Source organism: Hordeum vulgare, chromosome 7H (genome assembly GCF_904849725.1).
Source record: "Hordeum vulgare subsp. vulgare chromosome 7H, MorexV3_pseudomolecules_assembly, whole genome shotgun sequence".
In the NCBI taxonomy this organism is placed as follows: Eukaryota; Viridiplantae; Streptophyta; class Magnoliopsida; order Poales; family Poaceae; genus Hordeum; species Hordeum vulgare.
The window spans coordinates 68,097,116-68,124,206 of NC_058524.1; the positions used below are offsets into that span (position 1 = coordinate 68,097,116).

General features: G+C 44.7%; 1 protein-coding gene across 1 annotated transcript; it reads right to left on the minus strand.

Annotated features, from left to right (window-relative positions):
• Nucleotides 1–1,826: 1,826 nt before the first annotated feature.
• On the minus strand, nt 1,827–6,412 carry LOC123407529 (3-oxoacyl-[acyl-carrier-protein] synthase I, chloroplastic-like). Its single transcript, XM_045100688.1, has 7 exons — nt 5,779–6,412; nt 4,193–4,624; nt 3,329–3,502; nt 2,756–2,869; nt 2,572–2,673; nt 2,396–2,462; nt 1,827–2,303 (listed from the first exon to the last, which is right to left on the minus strand). The coding sequence occupies exons 1-7, from the start codon at nt 6,214–6,216 to the stop codon at nt 2,236–2,238; spliced, it is 1,395 nt and encodes a 464-aa protein (XP_044956623.1). The 5' UTR covers nt 6,217–6,412; the 3' UTR covers nt 1,827–2,235.
• Nucleotides 6,413–27,091: the final 20,679 nt, after the last annotated feature.

A 27,091-nucleotide genomic window follows, 5' to 3' on the forward strand; every position in this document is an offset into this window, starting at 1 on the left:
AGATTTTTAAATTTAACCAACCTAAGAATATGGAAGAATATTCTGGAATGCTAACAATAAGAAAAATGTGTTTAATATTGCTTGTGTTGCTACCATTTGGAGCATTTGGTTTATGCGTAACAAGATGTGTTTTCAGGGCTTTTCGGTGGACAAGTACTCATGTTGTCCTGGGGATGATCAGCTCGTTTGTTCATCAATGGAAGATTCCATGCGAGGGGGATCAGTCTATCCTTCTGCAGTGTTGTCTCCGGCTCATGGACCATCGAAGAGGAGAACTACTACGCATCGCGTGGAGATGAAGGGCCGAGCTGGAGACGTCCCTGGATCTGGAGGTTGTTTCCTTAGGGCGCATTCTGGTTGACCACGTTCCAGAAATTGGCGGCTAAGGACTCACTCCAGCTATGGAAAAAACCTTATTGATTCTATGGCTGCGAGGTTTTGGTATTGCTGAAATTTGTAATAAGTAGATTTCTTATGCCCTGGCTGGCTGGAGTTTTACATTTTGGATGACTGAATGTTGTTCTAAACTCTGTGCTCCGTTTTATGCAATAAAATGGAGCGGGGGGAAACCCCTTTTGATCAAAAAAACAATACTTGTGTTCACCTTATCAAGATATCTGTCCATGCATATCTTCTTGAGGAACAGAACATAAAACTGTGCATATCTTCTTGCTTTGACAGATGCTATGCATACAAAAATAATTCTAGCTGCATCCGTATTAGCAGAGAAGGCCAAGCGTAGGTTGCATGGACATGTGAATCACTAAACATGCCTCATCGTTCTTCTATATATGCGTCAAAGTAAAACTCTACAATACAAAGCAAACCAAGATACTTGGCATTAGTGAGATTCATAGATCACGTAGATAAGTATAAAGCTACGAATTTTCATTTCATGTATCTATGTAGTTTGTGAAAGTTTTCCTGATGTTTCTTACTTGTCAGTCTATAAATATGTTACTATCCAGAGAACTTGTACACCCGACGTATTTTCCCTACCCTAGCCGCCGTCATGAGCAGGCGACTAGAGAGGCAATCTTCTTCCATCGATCTCAACTGGCCAGGGCGCTGGCCCCCTCTCCCTCCGGCTGCTGCTCCGGCGGCAGAAGGGAGGGGGGACCATTGAGATAATTACTTATGTTGTTGCTCTATGCATACAGTGTTAAATTATAGTGTTTCTTGAAACTCATTTAAATTATAGGCTGAATCATACCATTTTTAGTGCTATTAGAATGCATTATATGCTTGTGAATTCTCACATTTGATTGTAATTTTTGTTAAGACGTGTGTTGCACGTTCACGCTTACTAGTAGTAGAAATTATCTAACATCTAGGGAAAAAATCAGTCAATTTTATTTTGGATTTTTTTTAAACAAACTTTCAAACCGCACGTCATAAATCATTATCTGTTTTTACCGTTCAAAACCTCATGATGAGCTTTTTGAAACCAGACCCCATTTGTACATTTTTGACAAACTTTTTTAGAACCAACTTTCATGCTACAACATCCAACTTTAGTGCTACAGGATTGGATCAATGGCATTTTGACCGCCTTCTAAAAAACTATAGGGCATGTGCTGTCATACAAATACATGGCACATTAACTGGGTAAGATGTTTTATTAAGAACAAAAGATATATTAACTGGGTAAGATGTTTTATTAAGAACAAAAGTATTCAGATTCTACGTACAATTTGGAACAGTTTCTCAGCAAAATTCGACACATTCAGATGTGGCTGCAAAGGACTTCGATCTCAGCTCAGTCCGACAACAGAATCAAAAATTTCATTCAGGATGCAGGACCATTTTTGACCGAGCGCCACCCGTAAGACTGAAACATTACAGTTTTTATTAGACAACAAAGGGACTGGAAACAGCAAAAAACTTCTGATAGTATAGATTTCCCCCAGATCAAGTAGTACAGACAAACAGCTCCTTGCCTTCCAATGCACTCTCTCTACGGAACAGAAGAACTAGTGTTTGCTTCTACATGATAAATTACACGAAAACAAGTAGAACAACTGCAAATAATGCAGAAGGTTACACAGCGCTCTCAATCTAATCGGAGATGGGTGTATCTAAAATGCAATGGATCTTGGATCCTCTGTTCACTGTAATGTTGCTGGCAGTCAAATCGACAATTGCTTCCCGTAAGAAAACACATCGAAAATAACTCGGAGCTTCCTGAAAAAAACATTCGCTGTTCTGACCAAGATTTCTGGACCATGTGTCGCATCAAGGCTTGAATGGGGCGAATACAACCACCGAGTTGTGTCCTCCAAATCCAAAGGAATTCGAGATACCTGCATGGCAACACCAAAACTAACATGAGGGAGAGGGAGGGGAAAGATAGAACAGTACAATTGTGCTACAAAGCAGAGGATTTGCTACTCACCAACATTGATTTCATGTTCGGCCTTTACGTTGGGTACCGTGTCAAATTCAACCGCAGGCTCCCGGTCCTGCAGTTAACATATTTCAGCTCTTTAGTTTTTCAAGTCATGATGTGCCTCAGAAGGATTACGCTGGCCTGCTAACTAAATTAGCTGTGACATTGTGAACAAGACTTACAAACTGGTTTATGCTCGGATGCACCAATCCAGTGTTTATCGCTTTAATAGTAGCAATGGCTTCCAAACCACCTGCTGCACCTAGGCAATGCCCTATCATGGACTGCAAAAGGAGAAGGCGGTAATATTAAGACGGGGCAATAAATCAATATCCTTCAAGTAACAAAGGCAGGACAGTAACGCACCTTGGTTGCGTTTACTTTTATCCCAGATGGGTCCTTAAAGACTTGCTTGATGGCATTCATCTCTGCCAAATCACCAGCAAGGGTGGATGTTGCATGAGCATTTATGTAGTTAACCTGCAAATAGTCATTTGGGATTTATTCCAGTCAAATGGAACTTCTTTATAAGCATTTGCCAATCAAAATAAGAAATTTACAGTATGTGCCAGAATCAATATACGTCAAACAGACAATAACAATTAGAGGCTACTGCTGTAATTCTATAACAGCAACGCAAAAACCTTTCAAGCACAAGGTACGGAAAGATGATTGGAACAAGCATTAGTAATTTACAATTACATGCCAGCCATGATGACTTTTTATTGCATAAAAAGATTTGAGTCTGAATAAAAAATAGCCAAATTATACAACTGGAAACAATATTTTGAAGGATCGTGCATAACTGTCAAACTATTAAGGTAGCAAATATCATTTTTGAGGGAACTAAACAATATCATATTTGAGGGAACTAACCAATATAAATGAGAAAAGAAGAATTGTGGAAATGATGTCATAAGGTTGAAATGTTCCAGTTACCTCTTCAGGTGCCACACCAGCATCTTGAAGACTCTGTCTGATGCAAGATGAAACACCGAGACCATCGGCTCTCGGATCAGTCATATGGTAAGCATCACAGTTCACAGCACCTCCTAGATACTCTGCTACTATTGGAGCACCACGTTTCATTGCATGTTCTAAGCTCTCCATGACCTGTTTCAATTGAAAAAAATTAAGGGATTAGAAGCCGAACGAATAAAAATTTCACAGTAGAATGTATAGTACATGAAATGTTATTATCATTTCTTCTATGACAGGATGGTCGGAATATTGTAGGTGATAAAACAAGAACATCAAAACTTCAATATGTTATCAATTTGAAGTATTTAGAGGTTGAATCGAGTACCTCAACCCAAGGAAAATTACTATTGAAGAGATCACTCAAACAAACAAAAAAATCAGTCCCGCTTAGGGGGTGTTTGGTTCCAAGGGACTAGACTATTTTTAGTCCCAGGGACTAAAGAAAAAAGACCCTCCAGTAGAGTATTTTTCTAGTCCCTTAAGAAAAAGTCCCTCCTGTTTGGTTACATAGGGACTAAAAGGGACTTTTTCTAGTCTAGTCCCTGTAACCAAACAGGGCCTTAGTACCTAAACACAGTCATCACTATACGAAAGTTTCTAGTGAAGTTACGACACCAGCTTGTAAGCTCAATGTATAATCTGTTCTAGAATAATGTCCGCAAAGCATCTAGATTCATTAACGGTGTTCTTGAACAGATTCTTGCAAATAAAATATTTTCAGTGTACAGGCTGCAGGATACGATAAGAAGATTTCAGTGAAGATATGATATCAGCCTAATTCTAATACATAATCTGGATGAGAATAATGTTCATAAGGCATACCAATACTCCAGCTCCTTCACCCATAACGAAACCATCACGCTCCTTGTCCCAAGGCCTAGATGCTGTTTTAGGGTCATCGTTCCTCTGTGATAGTGCTCTACATGCAACAAACCCACCAACACCAATCGGAATAATGGCGGCTTCAGTTCCACCAGCAATCATCATATCTGCTTCACCTTTGCGAATATGGTTTGCTGCCGCATAGAAACAATAGTTCGAAGTAGCACAGGCAGTTGAAATAGAGTAGTTTGGACCCATGAAACCAATGTCCATGCCAAGCAGGGCAGATCCCATATTTGTTATGGCATATGGGATGAAGAAAGGGGTTATCTTTCTGTAGCCCTTCTCGAGAAGATTCTGAACACCATCAGAAAACACTTGGAGGCCACCCATACCAGTCCCCACAAGTACACCAGCACGGGCCTTGTCAATCTGTCAGAGAACATTTACTAATTAGCAACAAACATTATTTTTCTAAAATATAGTAAGAATGGTGAAAGCAAATGTATCAGCATAGGCAGTATTAAATAGAAGGAATGAAGCTAATATCAACCTTACGAAAAGTCAATACGTTTGGTATTATAAAATGCTATCCTGACTTAGTCCCAGTGTGCATATTTGCCCAAAAAATGTGGAAGTGAGATCAAATGACAAAACAGATTTATGTTAGTTAATAATCACTTACTTTCTAATTAGATATACACGAGAGCAAAGCAGAGGAAGTGACATTCTTAATAACGAGCATATTGGCTCATAATTTACTACTGTATGAAGCTAGTATGCTACTACCCATATAGATCAATTTATTACTTTTGCCAATCCAAATAGAACTGTACCACTCCATCTGCCCACCACAAAGTCTGAAGAACGCAGTGACATTGCTAATATACTGGCACGAGTGTTTCACTGCTGATGTTACATGACACCTTCAAGAGGACACGTTCTTGATAACTTCCTTTAAGATTTAAGAGAGTACGCATCTGGATTCTAATGACTGAATTTAACTACTGCCCTTTTAGGCTTTTACAGTGAGAAGAAAAGGTTATGGCCATTTACTCCCAAAGTGTTAAATAAATTCTGCATCCTCTGTTTTGCATCGAAGAACAGGAATATAAGATCATCACACTCAACCTACAAATCACAAGCCGCAATGCCAAACTATACTTCTTTAACTGCTCAAGATCTACTCCTCTGGGGTCATTACTGGTAACTTGCTCCAGCTGTTGGTCTTTGCAAAGATCAGATGGCACGTCACCGTCACAATTCAAATTCCAACGTCCCCATCTCACTATCAGCTCATTCTTCTTGGATTTGCACTAGCACTCTGCTATACTCGCAGGTAGCATCTCAGCAGAAGAAGAAAAGGGGAGAAAACGGCCATCCGATCTATCAAACGTAGTATTACTCAACCGCACGAGCACTTTCCAAGAGCGAAAGCTGCCGGGTTTACTGACTAGAAATTTGGTAGTAGGAAAATGCAAGGCGCTAGATTATCACTAATCCGCGTCTGATCTGGCTAGCTAGGCAACAGGCGCGGCGTTCGTTTGAATCGGGGCTGGGGTAGGCGAGCGTGCGATTGGAGGTACCTTGGCCATGGCGTCGGAGCCGAGCGGGAGCCCGGCGGACTCGAGCGCCTTCTTGCCGCTGACGATGCAGTAGCGGAGGCAGTCGTCGAGCCTGCGGTCGTTCTTGCCGTCGATGTACCCCTCGGAGGAGAAGCCCCGGATCTGGCCGGCGAAGCGCGTGGGGAACTTGGAGGCGTCGAAGCGGTCGATGGGGCCCACGCCGCTCTCCCCAGCGAGCAGGCGGTCGTAGTAGGCGTCGACGTCGTTGCCGAAGACGGAGACCAGCCCCATCCCCGTGATCACCACCCGCTTCTTCGGATCCGTCTCCCGCCGGGGCGGGGCGGCCGCCGCCGCCGCCGCCGAGGCGCGCACGGAGATGCGGCCCGGCCGGGGGCGCCGGGCGGACGCCGACGACGGCGCCGCGCAGGCCGCGGCGGTGGGGACGAGGAGGCTCTGCATGGCTGCGGCTGGGGGCGGCGGGGGTGGCGATGGAAACGAGGCGGGGAGGGCTCCCTCTGGTGTGGTGTGCTGGCTGCGGGGTGGGAATGGAGGTGTGAGCGCGTATGTATGTATGTATGTATGGAGGGTGGGGCTGGCTGGTGGTGGTGGGGTTTGGACGGGACCTGGGCACGGCGGGCACGGGGGGGCTTTGGAGGCGACGGAGAGGGGCGGTGGGTTTCGCCGCGATAAATGGGCGGACTTTGCGATGCCCATTTTCTTGCTCTTGTTCCACCAGCTTTTGCCCCAAGGAAATCTTTTACGAGCTTGCAAGAAAACCAAAACCTGGGCACCAGAACGTCCAAAGCTGTTCGAGTTTGCCGAGCTCTGGTTTTTGTATTTTGTTGGAGGAGCTCCTCCCCAAGTCATGTCCACACGTAATTTGCAAGCTCCTGGAGAATTTCATCATCTTTAGTATCGAAATATTATGCCCGCGAAAAAACGATCTTTTTAACAATCTTTTTACTATTTATTTTTTGCGGAACAATCTTTTTACTAACTGTTGTAAGTTTACTGTTCATGCGGGGAGCAGATGAGCATGTTTGATTGTGGACGGAGAAAACGAAGGATTCTTTACATGAGTGTGAAGCGGGTAAAAGAAATCTCTTGGAAATAAAAGGAAGCGAGTAAGAAATTCCTTTATGAAATCTGAAACTAATGAGTCCTATAAGAAAATCCCATTGGATTACAATCCTATGAAAAAAATCTCTCGCAAAAAATGGAAGCGAGTATAATTATGTTTCTGAGGAATAAAACTTACTTGATCCCGCAAAAGACAATCATATGAATAAAAACGCACATAGGATAAAAATCTTACAAATTAGGAGCTCCAAAATTTCTATAGAAAATCCTTTCATTCAGAGGGCCCTCTATTGTGGATGAAATTGGTTAGGAGTTGTGTTGTGTATTGGACGTGGCTATAGTACGACCGTGTCTTTGTGCTGTCCATACAACTGCATATTTGACCTATCAGTTGCGCATGTGCAATGAAAGACACACATGACACATTGAACATAGTAGGGACTCCAAAGTTTATTCATTATTCTTCACGTTCAAGTGTTGTATTTCTTCTGTTTTTGTGTAGGTTGTAAACCATGGGAACAACATTTTGGCTCCTAAATGTGTATTTCTGCTTGGGGGGAGGGGGGATATAAATACGCACCAATAATAACAAACTATAGAAGGTACGGTTTATGAAAGTTAAAATATTTAACATGTTTGCAAACTTTCATATAAAGGGGTAGTTTTGGGTTCAATAAACAAATTTTAACATTTAAACAATGTCTTCCATGCACTTCGCATGATTACATGTCTTTCATGAAAATTTGCAAGCACGTTGAATTGCACGTATGTCGTAATCCTTTTAGTAATCCTTTTAATTACAGATATAGAAAGGACAAAATTGAGAGGTTACAATGTATCTTAATTTAGCCAAAATGGTTGCTTGGGGTTTGTGTGGGGTAGAATTTTTATTAAACATGGCAAAAAATGTCATTTTAATTAAGAAAGAAGTTTAGTCAAAAGCCGCAAAGCGGGGAAATAAAAGCTACTCTAGTAGTATTACAACACTCAAGTGTTTAGTGCCCGCCGAAGCCTAGAGCGATACCTCCTGTTTAATGTTGGGAATAATGACCAACAAAGGAGCGACGGAATTGCGGAAAACTCTATCATTTTTCCATATCTCCCATGAAATTAGCATGATCAAGGAGGCAGGCGCTTTGTAAGGTCCGCCTAGAATCTAAAGGTTTACATGCCACCAATCAGTTAGTGGAGCCGATAAAACGCCACGCATGCCAAGCCAAGGAAAGATCTCGGTCCGAGTGTGAATCGTGAAGTGATATTGGGAAAGAAGATGGGTCACCAACTCTTGGCTTCGCTTGCAAAGGGGACAAATACCGCAGTAGGTCATCCTCGACAAAGTAATCTGTCAAAAGTCCAAACATGTTATCTATGACCAACCAAGCAAAAATTATTGCACCTTGGGGATCCCTAACCTTCCACACTAAATGAACCATATTTTAAGAAGCGAGACCCTCAAAATGCATCTAGTTGACCGAAGAAGCGGTGCACATTCCATCCTTAGTGAGCTTTGAGATTGTTGTCTTATTGACATCTTGGACAAGGGTGACAATGGAGAGCCTCACCTCAAAATTGGGAACTAAATGATGTGGGAAAGAGTGAAACAATTGCTCATGTCAATGACAGTTATACCAAAGTTTCTATATAAACCTTGCTGGACCGAGCTGTTTTTCTTGCGGGCGAGGTCAAAGATCTTGGGTCCAATGTCGTGAGGTCAAATGTGATGCAGCTAAGATGAGTTCCGGAACCTGGCAGTGAGCCCATTACCAACGGTGACATGAGAGGTCGTCGTGAATAGGTGAGGATCGTCCTAGGTGCAAGACGTACCCGAAGGAATCCAAGGCTTAGTGTTATCCATACATTCCAACCAAACAACCCAAAGACAAAAAGAATTAGCAAACTTATCAAGCTTGAGTAAGCCCAAACTTGTCCACATTAATTATCCACCGAAGAGATCTCAATTAATTTTGCACTTGCCTCCAGAGATCTTGTCGGTGCCCACCCAAATAGGCGTAGTGAATCCTATAGATCTTCTTTATAACCTCCATCGAAATGTCCAAGAGGCGTAAGATGATAATATAGCAATGGCGAAGGGCAACTTTAACCAGGACAATCTAACTCACAAAAGCAACATACCTTCCTTGCGTGGGGGAGGGAGGGAGCTTGTGTGTGACCTTATCCTCAAAATGTTTAAAATGGATTCTCTTTAGGCGCTTGACCGGCAATGGGAGGCCAAGATATCTTACCGGAGAGGATGTAAGCATGTCCGGGAAGAATGGTAGAACCTGGTTGTGCTCGTCCCTTGCAATACTTTTCCTCTTTACAATGACCTCTGTTTTTTCTTTTTTAACCTATTTTTATTATTATACTAAATGTATGGTCATTCTTTCCTGCATCATAATTGCAATGCCCCCACACAACTCTCCAACGCATTCACCTCTTGGGGTTTGTTGTAAAAGGAGCACCATCATCGGAAGTGGTGGCTTTGCTCGAGAACAAATTAGGTTTACGTCGAACCATCACCGACATTGGAATCTGCAGTTAAATCTTTGTACTAAGCTCTGGTATACAAAGCCACCCTTAATGATAAGATTATGCAGATTAAAAATACATATAGAAAGTTAAAGATACCATATGGTATCTTTGGAAGGTAGTCACCCTTAGCTTTTTCTAGAAGAAATTACAAAACTGGTATGAAATATTGCTTGTGTGATTTAGAAGGGACAACGAGACACGTTTTCTCTAACTATCTCATCACCCGTGTACATGTCAAACCATGTCGATAGCCTTTGGTTTGTATCCGCTAAAGTATCAAATAATGTTTGGAAACTCCCTTGTTAGATTGGGAGAAAATGTGTCTCTCATTATTTTAACCGAGCGATTGCTTTATATTGAGTTTATGTGGCATAGCCACAACGATGTTATTACCTGTTATAAGGATGTTTTCAATCGCTTTGCAGGTTCATTTTCATTTTTGCATTAGATTCAAAACTAGTTTGCGTTGTAGTGTCCAAACAATTTGTAGTTGTATGATGTTGTTTCCTTGAACTCGTGCGGCGGGTAGTTTTTTTTTTGCGAGGAAACTTCTGATCTAATCATCATCAATCATAGTAGCATAATGAATATCAGAAATAATAAAATATCCACATTCAAATTCGTAGAACACCTATCGACGACCACAAGCACTAGAGCAAGCCAAAGACGCGTCGTCATTATTACCCTTGGATCCGGCCGGGCAACACTTGTTGTAGTAGACAACCGAAAAGTCGTTGTACTAAGGACCTACAAGACCAGCGCACCAGAAGAGCAATCACCGCCAATGAAGAGAAGCATCGATCAAAATGATCCGATTTGAAAAAACACTGGCATAGACAAACAAAGGCCGGATTTGAGTGGATCCACAAAAGACAACCATCGGTGGAATCCTAGGATATCCACCAGAGGCACTCCCCCGCACGCCCTACAATGATAGTAGCGTACCACCAGGACATAGGTTAGGTGAGAAAAATCTTATTCCATCTTTAGGAAGTCGCCATCGTCTTATCTTCTCAAACAGGACACAAACTCTGACAAAACTCAAAAAAACATATAAAAAGGAAGTCTTTCCTCCGGTAAGAGTCGGGATCTACCATGCCCCCATTGCCCTAAGGCCATAGAAGACGAAACAGAGTGACCGCATTGCCGACGAAAGGCAGAAACGCTAGCCCTAGATGGGAAGATTTTTTTAAGGAAATGTCCAAGAAGATTTCTAGTGGACACAAGTCCCGCTTCCCTGCTATGCATTTGTGCCGACTAGTGTATTTATCTTCTTCAATTTATTATCATGGGTTCCAAACGTGTCTTTGCGGCAAGTTATGATTGTGTGCGTATAAGGCAAGTCATAGTGGAAGTTAGGTTAGTACTAACATAGATGTCATATAAACAAATATGTTGATGTAAAATAGAGTGACATAATACGTTACCATCACAAAGAGCTTTTCAATGTAAAATGACTACAGAATAATAAATAAAGTGATCTATTTTATCACACCTAACGGCATCTCCAACCGTTCTCTCTCCCCAAGGGTTTGAAATAGCTCCTCCTGGGGGCTAACATGTGATATTTTTATCGTGGGGGATCTCGTGTTCCCGGTCGTCGTCCCAAGTTCGTCCCCCAGCCACCGATTTCAAATTCAAAGTCGGCCCGAATTCAACAAAAATTACTCAATTTTGGACGAAATATAGGTGGTTTCATTCATATTTATAAATATTTAAACATACATAAAATCCTAAAAAAAACTACGCCATCGTCGCTGCCCGAGCCTAGTTCATGCCGAGTAGTTTGTAGAAGTTGTTGCCGTCGTCCTTGCTGCAACCCTGCCCTTGGTCGCCGTTGTGGACGAGCTTGGTCGGCGCGGTCGCCTCCTCGTCGCTATCGGAGAGGACGATGACGTCGCCCTCGTCACGATCGCGGCGCCGCTCAGCGATCTCCTCCTGAGCACGGCGCTCGCGCTCCATCTCCTCTTTGTGACAAGTCGAGCTTTCTAAATGGTGACATTTATCATCATCGTCTCTCTTGCTTTTAAAGATCCATCTGTACTTAATAGCCTTATGACCATCAAGCAGTTCTTCTAAAGTCCACTCTTTGTTTTCATACATGGATCCTATCTTGGATTTCATGGCCTCCAGCGATTTGTCGGAATCCGGCCCCACCATCGCTTCTCCATAGCTCGTAGGTTCATTGTTGTCCAACAACATGACCTTCAAGACAGGATTACCGTACTACTATGGAGCAGTACGTGTCCTTGTCGACCTATGAGGTTCGGTAATAACATGATGTGAACCTTCATGATCATCATCATTGGCTTCCTCTTCAATTTGGTGTAGGCGTCACAGGAACAACTTCCTGCGCCCTGCTACACTCTGTTTGAAGTGATTGTTCAACAAACTCATCAAGTTTCACTGTCCTCCCACTCAATTCTTTCGAGAGAAACTCTTTTTTGAGAAAGGACCCGTTTTCAGCAACAAATACTTTGCTTTTGGATCTGAGATAAGAGGTATACCCAACTGTTTTGGGTATCCTATGAAATTGCATAGGTTTTTAACTAATAATAACTAATTTATTATTGCCTCTATAGGGCATATTTCCAACAGACACTAGCTGGTCGGCATGGTGACGCTGGAAATACGTCGTCCATAGGGGCTGGTTGTTAGTGGCGTACCTGTGCTACTGGCGCGCGTCCTTGATACGTCTCCATCGTATCTACTTTTCCAAACTCTTTTGCCCTTGTTTTGGACTCTATTTTGCATGATTTTAATGGAACTAACCTGGACCGACGCTGTTTTCAGCAGAATTGCCTTGGTGTTGTTTTTGTGCAGAAATGAAAGTTCTCGAAACGTCCTAAAAATTTACAGAGAATATTTCTGGAAAATATGAAAAATACGTGCGCAAAGATCCACCGGAGGGGATGGGCCAGTGGGCCACAAGCCCTGTAGCCGTCGCCCCCCTGGTGGCGGCTACCAAGCTTGTGGGGGCCACGTGGCTCTACCGCCCCCAAACTCAGCTCTATAAATTTACTTTCGTCCCAGAAAAAATAAAGAGAGAAGATTTCATCGCGTTTGCGATACGGAGGCGCCGCCACATCCTGTTCTTCACCTGGAGGGCAGATCTGGAGTCCGTTTTGGGCTCCGGAGAGGGGAAATCGTCGCCATCGTCATCATCAACCTTCTTCCCTCTCCAATTCCATGAAGCTCTTCATCGTTCATGAGTAATCTATTCGTAGGCTCGCTGGGCGGTGATGAGTAGGATGAGATCTATCATGTAATCGAGTTAGTTTTGATGGGGATTGATCCCTAGTATCCACTATGTTCTGAGATTGATGTTGCTACTACTTTGCCATGCTTAATGCTTGTCACTAGGGCCCGAGTGCCATGATTTCAGATCTGAAATTATTATCTTGTCACCAATATATGTGTGTTTTAGATATGATCTTGCAAGTTGTAGTTACCTACTATGTGTTATGATCCGGCAACCCCGGAGTGACAATAATCGGAACCACTCCCGGTGATGACCATAGTTTGAGGAGTTCATCTGTTCACCAAGTGCTAATGCGTTGTTCCGGTTCTTTATTAAAAGGAGAACCTTAATATCCCGTAGTATCCTTTTGGACCCCGCTGCCACGGGAGGGGTGGACAATAGATGGCATGCAAGTTCTTTTCCCTAAGCACGTATGACGACACACGGAATGCATGCCTACATCACATTGACGAACGGGAGCTAGCCACATATCTCTCTGTGTTATAACTGTTGCATGATGAATGTCATCCAAACAAATCACCGACCCATTGCCTACGAGTTTGTCCCACTGCTGCTGTTACTACTCTTGCTGCTACTGTTACTTGCTCTGCTTTGCTGTTGTTACTACTGTTGCTGCTACTGTTACTTGCTGTTGCTACTTGCTACTGTTGTCACTACTGCTGTTCCTTGCCACTGTTGTTACTCGTTACACTGCTGCTACCTGCTACAATACTTTTTCTCGCACTGTCGCCGGGAAAGAATATTTCCCGTCCACGGGCAACTTCTGGTGCCATTGACACAACAGTTAGGAATAGTCTCCTTCGTCACCAGATCGTTTCTAACACCGTTGCTATCATACTACTTTGCTGTTGACACTTTGCTTGCAGATACTAATCTTTCAGGTGTAGTTGAATGTGACGCATTCATCTGCTAATCTTGAGAGTATTCTTTCACCTCCCATCGTGCGAACCAACAAATTTGGGTTGAATACTCTACCCTCGAAAACTGCCTCGATCCCACGCGCTAGTGGGCTATTGCAAGACAATTTCTAATTCTTGAGCAATCGAGAACATCATTTTTCTAGCTATTGCCAGGGATCTGCTAACATCATTTTTCTGGCACCGTTGCCGGGGAGGAGATTGCTATATTCTCTGAGTTACTTGGGATTTATATCTGCTGATCACTATGAAGAATTTGAAAGATCCAAAAACCAGAGTTTTGCCCTCAACTACGAGGGGATGTAAGGAACTGCCATCTAGCTCTGTACTTGATTCACCTTCAGTTATGAGTAAGTTTGCGACACCACCTCTTGCTAGAAATCTTGATATGTCGCATGTGCTTGATGATGCTTATGATGCTACTATGCCTGATACTGCTAGAGATGCTATGCTTGATACTGCCTTGCCTGATGATGCTATGCCTGATACTGATAGAGATGCTACGCCTGATACTACTAGAGATGCTATGCCTGATGATGCTATGCCTGATACTGCTAGAGATGCTATTTTGCCTGATGATGCTATACTTGATACTGCTAGAGATACTACTTTGCCTGATATGCCATTAGGGGTATTCCTTGATGCTCATATTGCTAGAGTTACTGCCAATGCTCGTGATGCTTCTGAAACTGTCGATACTATTGAGATAGAACCTTCGTTTGCTCCTGCTAGATCTAGCTCTCCTAGATATGAATTGCCTGATATACCTGAGGGTTACGTTACGGAGGGAGAGATAGCTGAGGATTTTCTTGCGTGTAAGGATGCCTATGACGCTGAGAAATTACTTCTCAAGTGGAAGGAAAAATCTCTGAAAGCTAGGATGAAATACGACCCGAAGTTTGCCACTTCACCTATCTTTATCACCAATAAGGATTATGAATTCTCTGTCGACCCTGAGATAATCTCTCTAGTCGAATCTGATCATTTCCACGGTTATGAGTCTGAGACGGTCATAGCCCATCTTACCAAACTACATGATATAGCCACCTTTTCACTAGTGAGGAGAAGATTCACTACTACTATATCCTTAAGTTGTTTACTTTCTCTCTAAAGGATGACGCTAAAGCCTGGTTCACTTCTCTTGCTCCTGGATGTGTGAGTAGTCTCCAGGATATGGTCTATTACTTCTGTGAGAAATATTTCCCTGCCCATAAGAAGCAAGCTGCCTTGCAGGAAATATACAACTTTGCTCAACTCAAAGAAGAGAGTCTCCCACAAGCTTGGGGGAGGCTCATCCAGCTATAGAATGCTTTGCCTGATCACCCTCTTAAGAAGAATGAGATACTTGATATCTTCTATAACGGACTTACCGATGCCTCTAGAGACCACTGATACGTCTCCATCGTATCTACTTTTACAAACTCCTTTGCCCTTGTTTTGGACTCTAATTTGTATGATTTGAATGGAACTAACCCAGACTAACGATGTTTTCAGTAGAATTCCATGGTGTTGTTTTTGTGCAGAAATGAAAGTTCTCGGAACGTCCTTAAAATTTACGCAGATTTTTTTTGGAAAATATGAAAAATACCAGCGCAAAGATCCACCGGAGGGGATGGGCTAGTGGGCCACAAGCCCTGTTGCCGCGGCCACCCCCCTGGCCGCGGCAACCAAGCTTGTGGGGCCCACGTGGCTCTGCCGCCCCCAAACTCAGCTCTATAAATTCACTTTCGCCCAGAAAAAAAATCAGAAGAGAAGATTTCATTGCGTTTGCAATACGGAGGCGCCGCCACATCCTGTTCTTCATCTGGAGGACAGATCTGGAGTCCGTTTTGGGCTCTGGAGAGGGGAAATCGTCGCCATCGTCATCATCAACCTTCTTCCCTCTCCAATTCCATGAAGCTCTTCATCGTTCGTGAGTAATCTATTCGTAGGCTCGCTGGGCGGTGATGAGTAGGATGAGATCTATCATGTAATCGAGTTAGTTTTGACGGGGATTGATCCCCAGTGTCCACTATGTTCTGAGATTGATGTTGCTACTACTTTGTCATGCTTAATGCTTGTCACTAGGGCCCGAGTGCCATGATTTCAGATCTAAAATTATTATGTTGTCACCAATATATGTGGCGTTTTAGATCCGATCTTGCAAGTTGTAGTTACCTACTATGTGTTATGACCCGGCAACCCCGGAGTGACAATAACCGGAACCACTCCCGGTAATGACCATAGTTTGAGGAGTTCATGTGTTCACCAAGTGCTAATGTGTTGTTCCGATTCTTTATTAAAAGGAGAACCTTAATATCCCGTAGTATCCTTTTGGACCCCGCTGCCACGGGAGGGGTGGACAATAGATGTCATGCAAGTTCTTTTCCCTAAGCACGTATGACGACACACGGAATGCATGCCTACATCACATTGACGAACGGGAGCTAGACACATATCTCTCCATGTTATAATTGTTGCATGATGAATGTCATCCAAACAAATCACCGACCCATTGCCTACGAGTTTGTCCCACTGATGTTGTTACTACTGTTGCTGCTACTGTTACTTGCTCTGCTCTGCTGCTGTTACTACTGTTGCTGCTATTGTTACTTGTTGTTGCTACTTGCTACTGCTACCACTATTGTTGTTCCTTGCCACTACTGTTACTCGTTACACTGCTGCTACCTGCTACAATACTTTTTCTCGCACCGTTGCCGGGAAAGAATATTTCCCGTCCACGGGCAACTTCTGGCGTCATTGATACGACAGTTAGGAATAGTCTGCTTCGTCACCAGATCATTTCTGACACCGTTGCTATCATACTACTTTGTTGTTGACACTTTGCTTGCAGATACTAATCTTTCAGGTGTGGTTGAATCTCACACATTCAACTGCTAATACTTGAGAGTATTCTTTCACCTCCCGTCGTGGGAACCAACAAATTTGGGTTGAATACTCTACCCTCGAAAACTGCCTCGATCCCACGCGCTGGTGGGCTATTGCAAGACAATTTCTAATTGTTGAGCAATCGAGAACAGCATTTTTCTAGCTATTGCCAGGGATCTGCTAACAGTCCTTCGGCAAGGACTCCCGAATCCACGCGATCTCGGCATGGCGCTCTGCATTGGAGAGCGGCGGTGGCACGGGGACGCCGCCGGCGCTCAGCCACCATGTGCCTGACACATGCATGTCGAGCGGCGTCGGGTAATTTGCATCGTGGAGAAGGCATGCCTTCCACTCGTGCAGCCACCGACGGCCGAAACCGTTGGTTGCCGCTCCGTTGCCGGGGAATCTTTTCGCCATGGCCTCGGGGGAGTTTTTGGTGGTGGAGGCAAGAGAGATGGGGAAATGGGGATAGTTGGTGAGTGTGCGGCGATGCACGACTTTTATAGCGATGAGAGAATGGTGGGGGTGTTGGAAATATGCCCTAGAGGCAATAATAAAATGGTTATTATCATATTTCCTTGTTCCTGATAATCGTCTATTGTTCATGCTATAATTGTATTAACAGGAAACAGTAATACATGTGTGAATAAATAGATCACAATGTGTCCCTAGCAAGCCTCTAGTTGTCTAGCTCGTTAGTCAATAGATGATCATGGTTTCCTGATCATGGGCATTAGATGTCATTGATAACGGGATCACATCATTGGGAGAATGATGTGATGGACAAGACCCAATCCTAAGCCTAGCACTAGATCGTATTGTTCGTATGCTGATGCTTTTCTAATGTCAAGTATCTTTTCCTTCGACCGTGAGATTGTGCAACTCCCGGATACCGTAGGAGTGCTTTGGGTGTATCAAACGTCACAACGTAACTGGGTGACTATAAAGGTGCACTACGGGTACATCCGAAAGTGTCTGTTGGGTTGGTACGAATCGAGATTGGGATTTGTCACTCCGTGTGACGGAGAGGTATCTCTGGGCCCACTCGGTAGAACATCATCATGAGCTCAATGTGACTAAGGAGTTAGTCACACGATGACGTGCTACGGAACGAGTAAAGAGACTTACCGGTAACGAGATTGAACAAGGTATAGGTATACCGACGATCGAATCTCGGGCAAGTTCTATACCGACAGACAAAGGGAATCGTATACGGGATTGATTGAATCCTTGACATCGTGGTTCATCCGATGAGATCATCGTGGAGCAAGTGGGAGCCACCATGGGTATCTAGACCCCGCTGATGGTTATTGTCCAGAGAGGTGTCTCGGTCATGTCTGCCTGTCTCCCGAACCCGTAGGGTCTACACACTTAAGGTTCGATGACGCTAGGGTTATAGGGAATTGTTATACGAGGATACCGAAAGTTGTTCGGAGTCCCGGATGAGATCCCGGACGTCACGAGGAGCTCCAGAATGGTCCGGAGGTAAAGATTGATATATAGGACGGATGGTTTCGGATACCAGAAGTGTTTCGGGCATCACCGGTAACGTACCGGGACCACCGGGACCACCGGAGGTGGCCCCGGGGGACCACGGAAGGGGGGCAACGACCCCGGGAGATAAGGTGGGCCAAGTGGGGGTGGGAACCAGCCCCTAGGTGGGCTGGTGCGCCTCCTCACTCAGCCCATAGCGCAAGGGAGAGAAAAGGGGGGGCAAACCCTAGGCGAGGTGGGCCTAAGGCCCACCAGATGGTGCGCCACCCCCTCCTCCCCCCTCTGGCCGTCGCACCTCCCATCTGGGTGGGCTGCCGCACCCCCTAGGGTGGGAACCCTAGGGGTGGCACCCCCTCTCCCCTCCCCCTATATATATCGGGCACTTTTGGCCATTGAGACACACGGTTTTCCCTCTCTCTCGGCGCAGCCCCGCCCTTCTTCCTCCTCCTCTCTGCCGGTGCTTGGCGAAGCCCTGCCGGGAGACCTCGTCTCTCCATCAACACAACGCCGTCGTGCTGCTGAAGTTCTTCCCCAACCTCTCCCTCCTCCTTGCTGGATCAAGGTGCGGGAGACGTCACCGGGCTGCACATGTGTTGAACGCGGAGGTGCCGTAGTTCGGCACTAGATCGGAATCGCTGCGAGTACGACTCCATCAACCGCGTTCTAGCAACGCTTCCGCTTAGCGATCTTCAAAGGTATGAATATGCTCCTACCCCTCTCTTGTTGCTGGTCTCTCCATAGGAAGATCTGAATATGCGTAGGAAAATTTTGAATTTATGCTACGTTACCCAACAGTGGTATCAGAGCCAGGTTTTCTATGCGTAGATTCTATGCACGAGTAGAACACAAAAGTTGTGGGCGATGATTTGTCAATTTGCTTGCCGCTACTAGTCTTATTCTTTTCCGACGGTATTGTGGGATGAAGCGGCCCGGACCGACTTTACACGTACGCTTACGTGAGACTGGTTCCACCGACAGACATGCACACCGTGCATAAAGGTGGCTAGCGGGTGTCTGTCTCTCCTACTCTAGTCGGATTGGATTTGATGAAAAGGGTCCTTATGAAGGGTAAATAGCTTTGCCATATCATGGTTGTGTCTATCACGTAGGTAAGAAGGCGTTCTTGCTAGAAACCCAAATCAGCCACGTAAAACTTGCAACAACAATTAGAGGACGTCTAACTTGTTTTTGCAGGGTTTGACATGTGATGTGATATGGCCAAAGTTGTGATGTTGCATGTATGATGTATGAGATGATCATGTTATTGTAATAGGTTTCACGACTTGCATGTCGATGAGTATGACAACCGGCAGGAGCCATAGGAGTTGTCTTAATTTATTGTATGAGATGCAACGCCATGTGCTTACTACTTTTGCTTCATTGCTAACGGTTAGCTATAGTAGTAGTGATAGTAGTAGTTGGCGTGACGACTTCACGGAGACACGATGATGGAGATCATGATGATGAAGATCATGGTGTCACGCCGGTGACGATGATGATCATGCGATGCCTGAAGATGGAGATCGAAAGAGCAAAGATGATAATGGACATATCATGTCACTATATGATTGCGTTGTGATGTTTATCATGTTTTACATTTTATTGCTTAGAACGACGGTAGCATAATAATATGATCCCTCTTAAAATTTCGAGAACGTATTCCCCTAAGTGTGCACCGTTGCGAAGGTTCGTTGTCTCGAAGCACCACGTGATGATCGGGTGTGATAGATTCTAACGTTCGCATACAACGGGTGTAAGCCAGATTTACACGCGCGAAACACCTAGGTTGACTCGACGAGCTTAGCATGTACAGACATGACCTCGAATACAAGAGACCGAAAGGTCGAACATGAGTCATATGGTTGAATACGATCAGCATGGAGTTGCTCACCATGGTGACTAGTCCGTCTCACGTGATGATCGGACACGGGTTAGTCAACATGGATCATGTATCACTTAGATGACTAGAGGGATGTCGATCTAAGTGGGAGTTCATACTTAATTTGATTAAATGAACTTAATTGTCATGAACTTAGTCTAAAAGTTGTCTTTACAAATATTGTAGATGTCCAACGTCAACCTCAATTTCAACGCATTCCTAGAGAAAAACAAGCTGAAAGATGATGGTAGCAACTATGCGGACTGGGTTCGCAACTTGAAGCTCATCCTTGAAGCAGCTAAAAAGGCTTATGTCCTTGATGCGCCGCTAGGTGACCCTCCCGCTCCCGCAGCAGCCCAGGACATTCTGAACGTCTGGCAAACACGGAGTGATGACTACTCTCTGGTCAGGTGTGGCATGTTATATAGTTTAGAAACGGGGCTCCAAAGGCGTTTTGAGCAACACGGGGCATATGAGATGTTCCAGGAGCTGAAGCTAGTTTTTCAAGCTCATGCCCGTGTCGAGAGATATGAAGTCTCCGACAAGTTCTTCAGTTGTAAGATGGAGGAGAACTGTTCTGTCAGTGAGCACATACTCAAAATGTCTGGGTTACACGGTCGTCTGACTTCACTTGGAGTCGAACTTCCGGATGATGCTATAATTGACAGAATCCTCCAGTCTCTCCCACCAAGCTACAAAGGCTTTGTGCTTAACTACAACATGCAAGGGATGGAGAAGACCATTCCCGAGTTGTACTCGATGCTCAAGTCTGCAGAAGTAGAAATCAAGAAAGAGCATCAAGTGTTGATGGTCAACAAGACCACTAGTTTCAAGAAAGGCAAGGGTAAGAAGAACTTCAAGAAAGACGGCAAAGCTGTTGCCGCACCCGGTAAGCCAGATGCCGGGAAGAAGAAAAAGAACGGACCCAAGCCTGAGACTGAGTGCTTCTATTGCAAGGGAAAGGGTCACTGGAAGCGGAACTGCCCCAAATACTTAGCGGACAAGAAGGCCGGCAACGTTAAAGGTATATGTGATATACATGTTATTGATGTGTACCTTACTAGCGCTTGTAGTAGCTCCTGGGTATTTGATACCGGTGCTGTTGCTCACATTTGCAACTCAAAGCAGGAACTGCGGAATAAGCGGAGACTGGCCAAGGACGAGGTGACGATGCGCGTCGGGAATGGTTCAAAGGTCGATGTGATCGCCGTCGGCACGCTACCTCTACATCTACCGTCGGGATTAGTTTTAAACCTTAATAATTGTTATTTAGTACCAGCTTTAAGCATGAACATTGTATCAGGGTCTTGCTTAATGCGAGACGGCTACTCATTTAAGTCAGAGAATAATGGTTGTTCTATTTATATGAGTGATATGTTTTATGGTCATGCTCCGCTAGTGAATGGTTTATTCTTGATGAATCTCGATCGTGATGTTACACATATTCATAATGTGAGTACCAAAAGATGCAAAGTTGATAATGATAGTCCCACATACTTGTGGCACTACCGCCTTGGTCATATCGGCGTTAAGCGCATGAAGAAGCTCCATACTGATGGACTATTAGAGTCTCTTGACTTTGAATCATTTGACACATGCGAACTGTGCCTCATGGGCAAGATGACTAAGACTCCATTCTCTGGAATAATGGAGAGAGCAACCGACTTATTGGAAATAATACATACTGATGTGTGTGGTCCAATCAACGTTGAAGCTCGCGGTGGTTATCGTTATGTTCTCACCCTCACCGATGATTTGAGTAGCTATGGGTATATCTACTTGATGAAGCATAAATCTGAGACGTTTGAAAAGTTCAAGGAATTTCAGAGTGAGGTTGAGAATCAACGTGACAGAAAAATTAAATGTCTACGATCTGATCGTGGAGGAGAGTATTTGAGTCACGAGTTTGGCACACACCTAAGGAAGTGTGGAATCGTTTCAGAACTGACGCCGCCTAGCACACCGCAACGCAACGGAGTGTCTGAACGTCGTAATCGCACTTTATTAGATATGGTACGATCTATGATGTCTCTTACCGACTTACCGCTATCATTTTGGGGATACGCATTAGAAACTGCAACATTCACTTTAAATAGGGCACCGTCTAAATCCGTTGAGACGACACTGTATGAACTATGGTTTGGCAAGAAACCTAAGTTGTCGTTTCTTAAAGTTTGGGGCTGCGATGCTTATGTGAAGAAACTTCAACCAGAAAAGCTCGAACCCAAAGCGGAGAAATGCGTATTCATAGGATACCCTAAGGAAACTATTGGGTATACCTTCTATCTTAGATCCGAAGGTAAAACCTTTGTTGCCAAGAACGGATCCTTTCTAGAGAAAGAGTTTCTCTCGAAAGAAGTAAGTGGGAGGAAGGTAGAACTTGATGAGGTAATTACACCCCCTCTCGAACAGGATAGTAGCGCAGCGCGGGAAGTTGTTCCTGTGGCGCCTACACCAACTGTAGGGGAAGTTAATGATGATGATCATGAAGGTTCGGATGAAGTTACTACTGAACCACGAAGGTCCACAAGGGTACGCTCCGCACCAGAGTGGTACGGCAACCCTGTGATGGAAATCATGTTGTTAGACAACGGTGAACCTTCGAACTATGAAGAAGCGATGGCGGGCCCGGATTCCAACAAATGGCTTGAGGCTATGAAATCCGAGATAGGATCCATGTATGAGAACAAAGTATGGACTTTGGTGGACTTGCGCGATGACCGGCGAGCCATAGAAAATAAATGGATCTTCAAGAAGAAGACTGATGCAAACGGTAATGTAACCGTTTACAAAGCTCGACTTGTCGCAAAGGGTTTTCGACAAATTCAAGGAGTTGACTACAAAGAGACTTTCTCTCCCGTAGCGAAGCTGAAATCAGTCCGAATCATGTTAGCAATTGTCGCCTTTTATGATTATGAAATTTGGCAAATGGACGTCAAAACAGCGTTCCTTAACGGGAACCTTAAGGAAGAGTTGTATATGATGCAACCAGAAGGTTTTGTCGACCCTGAGGGTGCTAACAAAGTGTGCAAGCTCCAGCGCTCCATCTATGGGCTGGTGCAAGCATCTCGGAGTTGGAACATTCGCTTTAATGAGGTGATTAAAGCGTTTGGGTTCATACAGGTTTACGGAGAAGCCTGTCTGTACAAGAAAGTGAGTGGGAGCTCTGTAGCTTTCCTCATACTATACGTGGATGACATATTATTGATGGGGAATGATATAGAGATGTTGGAGAGCATAAAGGCCTATTTGAACAAGAGTTTTTCAATGAAGGACCTTGGAGAAGCTGCATACATATTAGGCATCAAGATCTATAGAGATAGATCAAGACGCCTCATAGGTCTTTCGCAAAGTACGTACCTTGACAAGATATTGAAGAAGTTCAATATGGAAAACTCAAAGAAAGGGTTCTTGCCAGTTTTGCAAGGTATGAGATTGAGTAAGACTCAGTCGCCGACCATGGCAGCAGATAGAGAGAAGATGAGTTCTGTCCCCTACGCCTCAGCCGTGGGCTCTCTAATGTATGCCATGCTGTGTACGAGACCTGATATAAACCTTGCCATAAGTTTGGTAGGGAGGTACCAAAGTGATCCAGGTATGGAACACTGGACATCGGTCAAGAATATCCTTAATTACCTGAAAAGGACTAAGGAAATGTTTCTCGTTTATGGAGGTGACGAAGAGCTCGTCGTAAAGGGTTAGGTCGACGCTAGCTTCGACACAGATCCGGATGACTCCAAGTCACAGACCGGATGCGCATATGTGTTGAATGGTGGGGCAGTGAGCTGGTGCAGCAGCAAGCAAGAAGTCGTGGCAGCATCTACATGTGAAGCGGAGTACATAGCTGCTTCAGAAGCGGCTCATGAAGGAATTTGGATGAAGGAGCTCATCACCGACCTTGGAGTGGTTCCAAGCGCGTCGGGTCCTATGACACTCTTCTGTGATAACACTGGAGCCATTGCCAAAGCCAAGGAGCCCAGGTTTCACCGAAGACGAAGCACATCAAGCGCCGCTACAACTCCATCCAGGACCATGTCCAGAGTGGAGTGATAGATATTTGTAAAGTACACACGGATCTGAATATTGCAGACCCGTTGACTAAACCTCTTCCACGAGCAAAACATGATCAACACCATAATGCTATGGGTGTTCGATACATCACAATGTAACTAGATTATTGACCCTAGTGCAAGTGGGAGACTGTTGGAAATATGCCCTAGAGGCAATAATAAAATGGTTATTATCATATTTCCTTGTTCATGATAATCGTCTATTGTTCATGCTATAATTGTATTAACAGGAAACAGTAATACATGTGTGAATAAATAGATCACAATGTGTCCCTAGCAAGCCTCTAGTTGTCTAGCTCGTTAGTCAATAGATGATCATGGTTTCCTGATCATGGGCATTAGATGTCATTGATAACGGGATCACATTATTGGGAGAATGATGTGATGGACAAGACCCAATCCTAAGCCTAGCACTAGATCGTATTGTTCGTATGCTAATGCTTTTATAATGTCAAGTATCTTTTCCTTCGACCGTGAGATTGTGCAACTCCCGGATACCGTAGGAGTGCTTTGGGTGTATCAAACGTCACAACGTAACTGGGTGACTATAAAGGTGCACTACGGGTACATCCGAAAGTGTCTGTTGGGTTGGTACGAATCGAGATTGGGATTTGTCACTCCGTGTGACGGAGAGGTATCTCTGGGCCCACTCGGTAGAACATCATCATGAGCTCAATGTGACTAAGGAGTTAGTCACACGATGACGTGCTACGGAACGAGTAAAGAGACTTACCGGTAATGAGATTGAACAAGGTATAGGTATACCGACGATCGAATCTCGGGCAAGTTCTATACCGACAGACAAAGGGAATCGTATACGGGATTGATTGAATCCTTGACATCGTTGTTCATCCGATGAGATCATCGTGGAGCAAGTGGGAGCCACCATGGGTATCCAGACCCCGCTGATGGTTATTGGCCAGAGAGGTGTCTCGGTCATGTCTGCCTGTCTCCCGAACCCGTAGGGTCTACACACTTAAGGTTCGATGACGCTAGGGTTATAGGCAATTGTTATACGAGGATACCGAAAGTTGTTCAGAGTCCCGGATGAGATCCCGGACGTCACGAGGAGCTCCGTAATGGTCCGGAGGTAAAGATTGATATATATGACAGATGGTTTCGGATACCGGAAGTGTTTCGGGCATCACCGGTAACGTACCGGGACCACCGAGACCACCGGAGGTGGCCCCGGGGGACCACCGAAGGGGGGCAACGACCCCGGGAGATAAGGTGGGCCAAGTGGGGGTGGGAACCAGCCCCTAGGTGGGCTGGTGCGCCTCCTCACTCAGCCCATAGCGCAAGGGAGAGAAAAGGGGGGGGGGGCAAACCCTAGGCGAGGTGGGCCTAAGGCCCACCAGATGGTGCGCCACCCCCTCCTCCCCCCTCTGGCCGTCGCACCTCCCATCTGGGTGGGCTGCCGCACCCCCTAGGGTGGGAACCCTAGGGGTGGCACCCCCTCTCCCCTCCCCCTATATATATCGGGCACTTTTGGCCATTGAGACACACGGTTTTCCCTCTCTCTCGGCGCAGCCCCGCCCTTCTTCCTCCTCCTCTTTGCCGGTGCTTGGCGAAGCCCTGCCGGGAGACCTCGTCTCTCCATCGACACCACGCCGTCGTGCTGCTGGAGTTCTTCCCCAACCTCTCCCTCCTCCTTGCTGGATCAAGGTGCGGGAGACGTCACCGGGCTGCACGTGTGTTGAACGCGGAGGTGTCGTAGTTCGGCACTAGATCGGAGTCGCTGCGAGTACGACTCCATCAACCGCGTTCTAGCAACGCTTCCGCTTAGCGATCTTCAAAGGTATGAAGATACTCTTACCCCTCTCTCGTTGCTGGTCTTTCCATAGGAAGATCTGAATATGCGTAGGAAGATTTTGAATTTATGCTACGTTACCCAACAGGGAGCGGTATGTACGCGTGGCGGGAAAGGGCGGGACGCGCGACGGTTCGGGTTCACTGCGTCGCCAGACCTTGGAAACCCAACCGGCATGGAAGCCGAGGCAATGAGAACGACGAAGCCTCTCAGAGACGCACAATGACTCGGCGGGTCCACATGGGAGGAATTTGACGTGGTTTGTTTTCACGCCGAATTTCTTTCCCCTGACGCACCCGGATGCCCCTAGTGCGTTGGTTCGACTTGTCCGTCGACGCCAACTTCAGCCCTAACCGGCAAAATTTGGGCTCCTGGAACGCGATTGGGTGTCGGCGATAAAAATGGGGCTTAGGGGTCTATTGGGGGCTGCCGGAGATGCTCTAATGACACTACCACTACTACTATGAATGTAGTACTAATATAGACTAAGAGGGTGCTTGGATACGTTTTAGTCCCATGACTAAAAGTAGTGAGACTAAAACTTGCTAGCCTCACCCATGCTTGGATTCAAGTACTAAAGAGACTAAAATCAAGTTAATGAGCATTTATTATCCTCCAAACCCTCCAATCCAGAACTTGCATGATGAGTTAAATGAGGAGAGAGAGGACTAATGCACATTTTAGTAGGGGTACCCCTGACTAAAAGATTTTAGCCTCAAGACTAGTTTTAGCCTCTCTTTAGTCAGGGGTGCTTGGAACTTTAGCCTCTTAAAGAGACTAGTTTTGGTCAGACTAGTTTTAGTCTCTTGAATCCAAGCATCCTCTAATAACATATATATGCATGTTACTAGTCTAAATTACTCTTCATTATGACTATACCTAATAATATACAAACCAAAGGATACTCGTGTAGGTGATCTTATTAACTTTTGTGATGGCATGTCTATTTCTCCCTTTATGTACGAGTATGAATGAGGGGGGGGGGGGTTGTTTTGGCTACCGGGTGCAAATGCACCTCGATAAACAGTAACAAAAAAAATGTATCCAAATGTTTTCATAAAATTCTATTTTTTTTGTAGGTGTTCCTGTTAGTGTCACAAGCATGCGTGATAACTTTCGTGCAAAATGCAACAGTGTTGTTTCGTCGGTGAAAAAACAAATTTAGAGTAATATCTTGGGGTAACATTTGATGTTTTATTTGGTTTTTTTGCATAGACCAAAATATTTAACCTTTTTGACTAAAAAAATTCAGGTATCATTTCGATATGACGAAGAACACATAAAACTTTTGTTGGGATATTTTTGACATTTCCAAAATTATTTTCCACATGCAGGAGCACGTGCTTTTGAAAGCCGAATTGCATTTCCGAATAAAAAAAGAATTTATGGGTGCCTCAATAAAGAAAGACCCATTTACATCGT